Raw genomic sequence first — 11,879 nt, 5'->3', positions numbered from 1 at the left:
GTGCCACGCACAATAACATACGATAGCTGTAGCAGTATTGATACGGTAAACTCCCTCTCTGTTCACTCTTAGTTCCTTGTCGACGTGCACCAAGACACGATGACATTATGACAACATTTGCCTACCAATCTCAGATTTTCAATCGACTTTGTATGAAAAAATCCCAGGTTATTAGTATTTCCAAAGTCAGCCGCTAATTAGAACATGAAGGAAGGGACCATTGAGAAAGTTTTATTCATCCTAGTGCTCATTGTATAACCTTTCTATATTCATAAAGCCAGGTGCGCCTTACAACTGTTACTGGGGAGGGAGTCTGTGCAAGACCAACAGTGGTTTTTGTCACTCCCTTTGAAAAACACAACTCAAAACATAATGTTCATCTTTATTCGTGGGGCTATGACGTGTTTGGAGAATTTTTGATAACATTGTAGCCTTGGTTAAGCCCTTAAAAGTCTGTCAAACACTCTCCGTCGTAATTTTTCCTCTGGCTGCGCATGCGCACGTGGTATTCGTTTGAGTCTGGTGTCAATAACGATGCTTTACCCTACGAATAGGGTAAAAATACCCTTCTTATGTCGCTCTTGAGGGAAACGCCGACTAGAAAACAGTAAACAATCGCTTCAGTGCCGATTCTTTCGCCTTGAACCTCCGCCCTTGCTTCGCCACATGCAAAGACTCCCATAGCGTGTATTTCACAAAACTTGACGAAATGAAAAGCCCTGAATTTGTTAGTTCTTTTCAATCGGTGGCCGTATGTGAGGGTATATCAAAGAGAGTAGACATCAGAAAAGACTCTGATTTGTATTTGGACCGACTATTCATCCAGGCCTCTGGTCTGGGCCTCATTGAACATGCGTCATTATGTTGGCATTTCCCAGCTCTCCTCAACTCACACCAGAATGTTGAATAGCCTTAATATATCTTTGTTATCTGACACGGAAATTTAATAACACTGTGTGCACGTGCTTTTTGAAGGAGAATTCGTATTGTAAGATTCATTATCTTGGTATTCAATGTTCTTGAGACATGAAGTGGACTGTTAGTTTAGCCCTATTGGGCATGGTCGCGATGTCGGTATTGTTTGAACCATAGCCCAGAGCTCAAAACACGTGCCAGTCAATGTGAACTGCCTTCATTCTCACACCTAAACAGATCTAGTTAGGTATCAACCTCTTACAACCACTATAACACTAGTCGGTGCAACAGGGGGAACAGTTTGAGCGAGGTAGGTCCATTTTTTTCAAAATTACGTCTTTTATTTGTTGGCTTTTCGAAAATGAGATCTATATTTTTTGCCCCTGCACTTGAAAGAATGCAGTATATAACGAGATTAAAAACCACTCTTATTTTATCAATAGAAATACCAACGCTTTACGTCTTGATTTTGATAGGTAAATGAGCTCGTCCTGTAAGCTGCTCTAATATTTTGACACTAAATTGAGATTTGTCTTGTTGCAGATTGTAGGCTGTGTTTGTGAACTCAAGGACAGAAGAGTGTGGATTTTTCAAACATGATGAGCTACGAAGATTCCGTCGTGAACATCTCAACAGCAGTGACTCAAGCTACGAGGTACTGTACCCACACGAACACAGATTTAGTTAAACGAGTTCAGGACGTGGCATATTCCTATAGTGTCGAATCACAGAAGCCCAAGATCAAATCATCGGCTGTCAATTCTGTAACAAGTGTAGACAAGCTCCATAAAGACGGAAGCGAAGTTCATAGAATCCGTCGTCATTGTCAGTCTAATGCAAGGTCGACTCGACAGTTGAGGAGAAATGAAAGAGAACGCGGTCGTAAAGCAAGGTTAAATGCAGCTTTCCAGGTCTTAAAGAGTGTAGTACCAGACAACATTAATGCAGGATCATCAGACCGAAAACTAACTCAAGTTGAGATACTTCGTTTGGCTAAAAACTATATTTCTAAGTTAACTGAGCTTCTGAAACAGGACAATAATTATTCCTTTTCTGTCTTCAACGCAGAGTAACAGAAATATCGCAAATACACGGATTATGGAGTCAAATGGGATCGAGATGGCGTGACCAATGATATATGTGTATATATATTATATTATATATGTCATAAACTATAATATACTTTCTAAGACGTTTGTATATAATTTATAGTCTGCTACAAGAGTAATGATCTCTCCCTTCAAGGCAGGCATGTAACATCGGAACAAATACGTTTTGTTCAAAATTCACTCAGCAATCGCTTCGAGAGTCGGCGAATCCCGAGAGAAGATTCTGAGTACCGATCAAGCCATGAAAGGAATCCAGTCACGTGACGACAAAAACCTTCGTAAAACTCCCACAAGACTGACCAAGGAGGAGTAGTATTCTCCGAGTTTTTTGAAAACTTGCTTTACCAAGATCTTTATGAAGCTTTGTCAGTGATAATGGAGCGACGCCCCCGATTTTGATATGAATGCATGAATAGTACACAAATGACTATAGGACTATCGTTCTTTTTTAAAGACGGTCACATGCCTAGTATAATAGGGTGATGCCCGATTTAATACGCTAAGCCACCGTGAGTGTTGACCGAAGATTGAGACAAAAGAGTCCCAACAGAAAAAAACTTATTGAAGGATCATTAAGCTGTATCACGCTACAGTACAACGCCTACAACTATACGAATCCATAGCAGAACTTATGACCGAGTTGAAAATCAAATTACTCATACAAAAGAAAATCCACGACCTTCTGCATTAGCCAAGACTAAAACACTGGATTTCTTGAGGCAAAAAAGCCGATTTCCAAAAAGCTTGCTTAATATAGACATAACAAAAAGCAAAAATAAACAAAAGATAAATTAAAAGGCTGAAAAGAACGAGTTAATCTGGCCTTGGATCAAATGACTTTTATGTAGTTTTTTGTAATCAATGTTGTAAGATATAGCCGTGCGTAGTCATATTATGAGTCACACAATTTTTTAATACATATTTTTACGATAAAATACTTGTATTGCCCTTATACTTCTTTGACTTTCTTCTTCTCTCGATTCTGACGAGGTAATAGAAGTCTTTGACAGCTCTTTGCTGTATCTTGGTGTGGTTAGCACAAAGGTACACAATGGCGAACGTTGAACAAACCTGACTTAAATGGCCATTGTCAAGGACAAAGATCAACTCTCCTTCGAGGAAGGTAAACTAAACTCAACACACTAAAAGCAGTGCTCAGATACATTATAAGCCGAAAGCATTGTTTGTTTAAGGAAGCTTCAATCATGTACAAAAGATTTTGAGTCGAGAAAGGTTTATTTTTGTTTCTTGTGGGAGGATGTAGCTAGAATTATTTAGGCTTGTCTGGTTCCTCTTTTTCTATCAAGAAACCATCCGAGTGTCTATTTACCTAAAAGCATCATTTCGTAAGCTGATCTGGTATATGAAGATGTACATTTATCTTTTCTGAGTAAAAGTCAATTGTTTGCATTTACATACGCATTACGACGTCTATGCTTTGATCATGAAAGAAAGAAAGAAAAAAACAAAACAAAAAAGCTAGTTTTATATCGTATCGTTGCTACGAAAGTGAAAAAAAATCCGCATACTCAACCTGTCCAACTTTTTGAAATACTTACTGACCATTTTATTCAAAAATAAAGCGAAAGAACTCAAGAAAATGAGAGAGATTTGTGTCCATTTGGCTTTGCTCGGGCTGTGATTGCAAATAAATGTGACAATGGATGTTATCTCGTCTCAGAAACTTTGTTAGCCTTCCTGATTGAACATAGAAATAACGAATTCACACTGCAAACACAAAACACAATCGACAGATAAACTGACCAAAACCTTGTCGAATTTCATAAGGCTTTCATAGTATTACTTTTACATCCTAATATTTAGAACTGGGTCGAGTTTTTAATTAATTAGAAAGGACAACCAGACAACATAATAGAATCTAAAAACCTATTAATAAGTATCGCTTAAGAAATGTGGATTTTGCTGGACTTTGAGCAAGATGTTTACTGGTTTGAAAATTTACTCTGACTAACACGCTCGCCAAAATTACGGTTTTCCTTGTTACACTTTAAAAGCTTTCCCATATTTATTATAGAAATATTACAACTAAACTGACGGCTATAAATAATAAAGAACACTAGTATTATTTAAACAATTGAAGTAAAAGCAGCGGAAAATATCTGAAAATATGGCTACAGAAACCCTTACTACTTTCTAGTCCGGATTAGCGATTTAGTGGCAAATATTTTTTCCAGATACCAAACACTCTTTATTCTGGTTATACAAGCCCTTCTCAGTCTTCTAAATAGTACGTTTTGTATGGAACAAAGCCAAAAGTTATCCAACGATTGAATTACACGTGTAATGTTTAGAACCACCAGTAAATAAATACAATCTTGAAGTTTTTTCTCTTGTTAACTTTTCAAAAACTTTTGTGATTTGAAGCGATCTCATTCAAAGTATAATCAAAGCCGCAGGAAAGCCTTATTTAATACTAAAAGTTTCGGGTAGTCGTCTGCAGTCTGGCATAATTCTTAGAAGATAATTCGATCAAGTGTCGAAATCACAGAGCTGTCAAGTTAACATTGACCATGAACTCCGTGACAAGGAATGATATCGTTGTATACATTGTTGAAGCAATGCAACTGAAACAAAACTTTTCAATGTTACCACAGTCAAAAGCATTGAAACTCGCCATGTTTCGTGTTTAATTGAATTCTTTGTGGTATTTTTTTTATAGAGTACTTGAAAATCTGGCTAAGAGCATCAGAACTGAGCAGACTCGGAAAATACTCGACAAATGTGAATATTTTGTAATGACATCGTATTGTAGAGTGAAGTGATTTCAGACACTTTTAACCCGTCCCCTTGGCAACCCTAATCTGTTAGATCAAAAACCACAAACTTCATTAATGAGTGATTTAATCGTTAAATGCATTAATCATGAAAACTACCACCTATTGTTCTATCTATGTACATACATATGAAAAGATCGGACTTGCATAACAGATCGCTGAGAGATATGACATTACTGAACATACCAAAAACATCTTCCAAAATGGGGCAACTATCATTTAAGATATGGATATATATGTTTTGTGGACGCGGCATTTTCGTGTTTCTGTGTATATATGTATATATTATACTTAATTTTCTCTTTTCTTATATTTATACTTTTAGGTTCTCAATCGCAGATTTTAGTATAGATTTTATTTAGATTTTTATAGATTTTATATTGCTGATCACCGGTTCATACCAGCTGTTCTATCGTTCGGTTTTTTAAATATTATTATTATTATTATTATTATTATTATTATTATTATTATACCAAAAAAAATTAAATTTAAAAAAAAACCTACTGACGAAGAACTAACTTTCGAATGGGTTTATACTTCGTAATAATCATATTCTGAGAGAAAGAAGTTATTCTATTTATGAGTAATTTATTCGTTAAATTAATTTATGTGTATCACGAAAAAGAAAAACCTAACTGATTATATTTATATCTACTGGAAAAAAACTATTTAAAAACTGGCAAATAACTTCTTGAAAGATTTTAAACCCACAAGGTACTCTTTTATTAAAATAATTTTCTGAACAATTGCGCCTTTTATTTTTGTTAAAAATCATTAATCATGAAAAATACCACCTATTGTTTTATCTATATACCGAACTGATGAAAACTGTTCAAGAACTACCCACGGTTGATAATACTCAGAAAATATAAAGTTTAAGTTGCGAGTGGTTTTTTTATTATCAAGAAATATCGGATGCACACGTACTGTTGTTGTTGCCTTCAAGAAACTATATAAACTAAATTTGGACATTTTGAATGGATGGATGGATGGGTGGGTGGGTGGGTGGGAGGGTGGATGGATGGATGGATGGATGAATGGATGGATGGATGGATGGGTGGGTGGGTGGATGGTTGAATGGATGGATGGATGGATGGAGGGATGGAGGGATGGAGGGTTGGCTGCATTGGGTGGGTGGTATATGATAGTATGGGATAGGATGAGATGGAGATGAGATGGGATGGGTGAATGGGATGGGTAGATAGATCGGCTACTGAATCCGAGACAATTTAGCACACATTCAGCATTATGTAATAACTCAAAATATCAGTCCAGACATTGTTTCAGGTTCCTATCTGTGAGTTACCCATGCAATGACTTAGATCAGCCCAGAGGTTGTTTCAGGGTTTGATCTGTGAGTAAGCCATGCAATGACTTAGATCAGCCCAGAGGTTGTTTCAGGGTTTGATCTGTGAGTAAGCCATGCCCTGACTTAGATCAGCCCAGAGGTTGTTTCAGGGTCCTATCTGTGAGTTAGCCGAGCCCTGACTTAGATCAGCCCAGAGGTTGTTTCAGGGTTTCATTTGTGAGTTAGCCATGCCCTGACTTAGATCAGCCCAGAGGTTGTTTCAGGGTTAGATCTGTGAGTTAGCCATGCCCTGACTTAGATCAGCCCAGAGGTTGTTTCAGGGTTAGATCTGTGAGTTAGCCATGCCTTGACTTAGATCAGCCCAGAGGTTGTTTCAGGGTATCGATAGAATTTAATTTTGCTCAAAAATTGCAGTATCACGGAAAGGTGTTGAGGTTTGTAACGGTGTCGCAGGAGCGTTTGCACGTGCGTTGTGGTTCCACGTAGATTTGAAGTACGACTGCAGGTTGATTTCCTTGATCGAACTTTCTTTCCTTTAAGTCCTTAAAGAAGGTACCGGAAATACGAACAATGCCAGTCAGTGTCTGGGCCACCTTTCTTTCATTAAAGACCCTGCGTAAGGGATTCCAATTGCTGGTTACTTCGGATGACTATTGCTTGTTTCTTTTTGCAGTGCGTTTGGGAAACCTTTTGGAATGCTTCAAAGCTCACAAGGCTTTATGGGAGTCTATGTCCATCTTCAGCTTTATAAAGCCTTGTCCACACTAGCGTCGTAAGCATCGTAATCGTAATAGGCCCTTTGCAGCTAAGCTATCACGTGCTGATTAATTCACTGAGAGCAAATGAATGAACATTTTGATTACCATGGGTGAAATATACTGGACTGCAAACAAACTTTCTAAAAAGAATCACCAATTTAATATAAAAACAAAAATTTTGCATTCTAGTGCAGACACGTGACCGTTAACTGCAAAGGGCCTATTGTAGTCGCAATCGTAATCTTAAGAAGCTTACGATCTAGTGTAAATGAATGCGATGGAAGCCGAATCGTAAGCCTCGCTTCCTCGTTATTTTACAGCCAGCTTCTAAATTTTCATCATCATGGCAACGAGCGTAATGATTGGCCAATCCTTACGATTGTGCAATCGTAGTCGTAGTCGTAAGGAAAACCTTCTGATCTTAGCTTACGATTACGACGCTGTTACGATGCACCTTACGACGGCTCTTAAGACTACGATTTTTGATTCCCACCGAGTTTTAACACTGCTTACGATTGCGATTACGACTATGATTACGATTACGACGGTAGTGTGAACAAGGCTTAACGGTTAAAATACAGTATCGAAATCGATTACAGACTCGTGTTATCCTCATTTCAGCGTCTAAATATTGAAAAATACTATACAAACAGATAAGTAAAAATAATATAAACACTATCAGTTGGGGCATGTGACGTCATGATAGCCGCCATGTTGGATAACGATAGGAAACATGAGCATTCCTCATATTTGCTTGTCAATCTTCTTAAATCAACTAACATAAATCTGAGATAGCGAACAACGGCCAATATCTTTTTGCTGTTCATTATATGGTGTCGTTTGTACTGAAGACCACAACGCATCCTGTTTATGGAACTCAGAAAAGGCCTATGGCGGTGAAACAGGCCGGTAAAACGCACATATATGGCTCAGTCAATCGTTTTTAAAATACTAAAAAATGAAATAAAATAAAACGCCTTAAACTGATTATAAAAGCAGTAAGGACAAGGTTGGTGTAAAGATATATCATAAAACTGATAAATGCGGAATGTTGAAAACCTTAAAGAAAAATGATATACAACGTTTCGGACTTTCCTGCTATTTACTCTGCACGAAGGGCTCGAATTCTCACTGAAACTAGAGAAAAAATTGAATATTTTTCCCCTTACAGAGTGCATTCCATATATCCATGAAAAACTTCGTACGAAAGGGCACAAATTTGCAATGACAAATTAGGAAGTTTAGTAGACCTCAGTACACCTACACTTATTTGTACTATTTCGTTAACTTTTTCACGGGTATAATATGGCGTACACCTTTTTTGATAATGAATAATACGTATACATGTACTAAACTTGTTAATTCTATAGTACTAAAGAGTACTGTTCAAACAATAGAAGACAAAGGATTTCAAACTACGAGTACCATACAGTGATTTTATCGTTACTAAACATTTAAAATTAAGTATGATACGTAGTAGTGGACATTAACTCCATTGTTCTCTTTTGTTTTACTCTTACTGTTAGTCACTAATTATGACAACTTTTGTTTCACGTCGCCAAGGAAAATCCCTCTCACAGTTTTTAGTACGTTTTCACGGATTCACCTAGTGGCTAATAACGAATTTACCATACAATCATGTGTGAAATATAGTGGTTTTCATAAACCCCGGGAAAAAAGTGTACGAAAAGCGCAGCGCAACCGTGACGTCATAAAAACGAAGACAAAGGCGAAATTCGGACAAACAAACTTACGAGTTTACTTTCAGCAGATAATTTTCACAGCCGATCGCAGTTGATCTTAGTTTACATGGGTTATTATTGTAACTTGATAAAATAAAATCGGTTCGTATAATCCTCGTAGCGGTTAAACAGAATGCAATGTTTGTCCGAATCTTTAAGCTATTTTTAGAATCAGTGCGCTGCGCTATTAGAATGTAATGCCTAATGGTCGGATAAACACAATAGAAAACAAAAGAATTAGAGTGTGATAGTACTAAATATGCTACAAGTGTATTTCACGGGTTTATATAAACCACTCTATTCGTTGTTTTCCGTTGTTTAAATAGATCTAGACCAGATTCAAGGCTCTGTACGATTTATAAACGACAAAACAAATGAACAGCCGAAAAGTATCAGTCGATAAAAGCTGTACAATTAAAGGCTGTATGCACAAATTTCCTTAGCAAGTTTCCGTTTCGAATTCGCTTTAAAATTAGCAAAACGTCCCATTCTTTCTCGCCTGTGCTTTGAGGTGTTTTTTAGGCTTTACCACTTTATCTTTTCCATCAACAAAAACCATCTTGAGAGTTGAGAGTTGTATGATTAGATTATCGAAATTAAAGCGTAGTAGGCGTGTGAGTAAAAGTGGGGCAACTGATTGGAAACTGAATTTTTCACCCTCCAACAAAGGATTATTGTTTTAGAAATGTTAGTCACAAACCAAACTGCTTTTTCATAAGTGTTCATCGAAGAAACACCAGCTCATTCTAGCGAGAATTTTCTTCTTCTTTTTTTAATTCAAAGGGAATCTTTGTCACAGTATTTTTATTCAATCGTTATATTAGCAACTGTTTTACATGAATTGAACCATAAGGAAGTCTATTCTTTTCGTTTTTCTGTAACCTTCGTGGACACTAAGAATAGCGTCTAAAATCCTCATAAGAAAAGGAAAACTTGATCTCCCAGTGGTAAGAAGTGAAAGATTATTCGAAAACAAAAACCGAGAAAGAATGAGGCGTCTTTGCATGTGGTAAGAAATCGCCTTCAGGCCTTGATCACCCCACTAAAGAGCCTGTATTGACTTACTTGAAGTTTGCCGGCTTTCAAAAACAGCACATTTAAATATGAATGCAGTTTTTTTTAAATTGAATAGGTTATTCTTTATTCAATTGATGACTGACTCAAGCCTTTTGCAAACACAGGCTCTTTCGTGTGTGTATCAAATTAGAAAACTTATAACGAATAGGACGTCACTTTATGATGATTCAAGCCATTTGTAAATATACGCTCTTTCGTGTGTGTATCGTGTGTGTATCATAGAGAAACAAGGACTCGTATTGACGTTCATATTATATATATTTCTTGACAATATACATTTAAGATAAAGTTATATTTGGAAAGCATCCATTGTATATTATATAAATGTTAACTTTGGGCAATTAGGTTAGTGGAATGGCATGACTTGTAAGCATGCGTCCGCTCTGCGTCCATTTGAAAGGCTTCCTTGGTTTATTGTATTTCAAAATAACTGTTTAAGAATTTATATAAGCATATTTATGCCTCTAAGAATCTAAATCATTGGTTTCAGGGATCTTCTATTTAGTCTTCTTTGCCGCAGCCGTTCTTATTGTCGGTACTAAGTGTTCTGGGTTGAGAGAAATCATCGTTGAATACTTGATAATACTTGATAGACGAAAAAACTTTTTAATTCCAAAAAAAATATATTTTTGCAACGAAATTTTTGAAATCCGGTGTAACATTGACCCAACGTATTAACCAAACGATAAATATAGACTTAAATCAATATGAGGAAAGCTTCAGGTATAGGTTGGAGCCTGAAGCTAAGCGATTAATGACCAAAAGAATAGAACAAAAACATCGCAACACTGACCAAACACTCTCGAGAGGCAAGAAAGATCTTTTTCATGTTTTCATTCAAAGATTTTAGACTGTTAAAACAATTAAAGTGGGTGATTAACTACTCGTTGTGATTGCAGTCCTTGAGGTTGAACAAGTACTGAATACAGGCATTGTATAGGTGTGAAAAATGACACTTTAACCCTGTTGAATCGCGTCAATATTTACTGAAAATCACATAGAATTTCCACGTGTGCCTTTATGGTACATCTTCATAGTGCTCGGTGTGTGTGGCAGATTTTGTCACAAATACCGTGTTACGTTTTTTTTTTAGTTTTTCAACACAGTCATTTTCACACAGTCACTACACTAGAATTTTTTTTGATAAGTTTTGTTTGAAAAAACATGTGTTATGAATAGATAGCGAAGCATCTTTACGTACGTATACTAAATGTCATCTAGTTTGTATTTTCAACCTTCACTTTATATTTGTTGCTTGTGGTTCTCGTGCCCCCGGCACAGACTTGCCCTAATGTCTAGATTAACGATAGATAGAACACTAGTCATCATTAACGGAATAGATCATTAAAATGATTATATAAAGTATTACGAGAGGTTAAAATGAAAGTAGGGTGGCCATGGCATGGCACTGGATTTGGGGAGACGTTTTTGTTTTCTTTCACCAGAAGTGAAAGAAAGAAATTTGTATGAGTACCTGGTTGGCTGTTCGCACAACTCGCTTATCATCACTTGTATTTGGTAGTTGCGACGCGTACGATACGACGGATTGCCGTGGTCTTGTCGATCAACCTAGAAACACAAGGGAATTATCATCATCATGATCCTTATCACCATCATCATCATCATCATCACCATCACTATCATCATCATCATAATCATCATCATCCCCCTTAACATTATCATCATCATCATCATCACCATCACCATCATCCCTCTTGACATCATCATCATCATCATCACCATCATCATCGACGTTTCCCAAAATCAGTGATATCATGTTTTGAACCTTATAGGATATTGTAGGGCTTTTAATTCGATTGACACAAAGTCGGTGATAGTTAGAAAGGTATCATCGTATCGATAGTTGCTTTAATTTTCTTTGAAAAGCACTTGAGATCGTCAAAATTCGACTGTTTGTTCCTCATAATTTTGTTTACGTTCCCTTTTATATTTCGGAACGGAATGCATTATTGTGTACAGGAACAAGTGTTCCTGTTGAACAAGAGCAATTAGGAACTCAAGCGTCGTTAACCAGAACAAAAGGTTCCCTTTTGTTGAAGACAGGAACGAAAAAGTTCCCATTCAATGTATAAAAGGAACAAATGGTCCTCATAGTTGTTCCTTTGTACACGGATCGTTCCTTTTCGCATACAAAGAGAACAACTGTTCCCTTG

General features: G+C 36.8%; 1 protein-coding gene across 1 annotated transcript; it reads left to right on the top strand.

The window, feature by feature from the left end:
* The first annotated feature begins 1,151 nt into the window (after positions 1–1,151).
* Positions 1,152–2,033, top strand: LOC116291351 (protein dimmed-like). Its single transcript, XM_031698523.1, has 2 exons — positions 1,152–1,225; positions 1,459–2,033. The coding sequence occupies exon 2, from the start codon at positions 1,512–1,514 to the stop codon at positions 1,986–1,988; it is 477 nt and encodes a 158-aa protein (XP_031554383.1). The 5' UTR covers positions 1,152–1,225; positions 1,459–1,511; the 3' UTR covers positions 1,989–2,033.
* The last annotated feature ends 9,846 nt before the right edge of the window (positions 2,034–11,879 follow it).

This window comes from Actinia tenebrosa, unplaced genomic scaffold, assembly GCF_029948245.1.
Source record: "Actinia tenebrosa isolate PJP-AT-01 unplaced genomic scaffold, QUT_ActTen_1.0 PGA_scaffold13__45_contigs__length_12533684, whole genome shotgun sequence".
Taxonomy (NCBI): Eukaryota; Metazoa; Cnidaria; class Anthozoa; order Actiniaria; family Actiniidae; genus Actinia; species Actinia tenebrosa.
Note: the sequence above shows the minus strand (reverse complement) of the source record. Positions and strands in the feature narration are given on the sequence as shown.

Excerpts from the sequence above, each read along its gene's own strand:
- LOC116291351 (XM_031698523.1), top strand. The coding sequence starts at position 1,512 with ATGATGAGCTACGAAGATTCCGTCGTGAACATCTCAACAGCAGTGACT.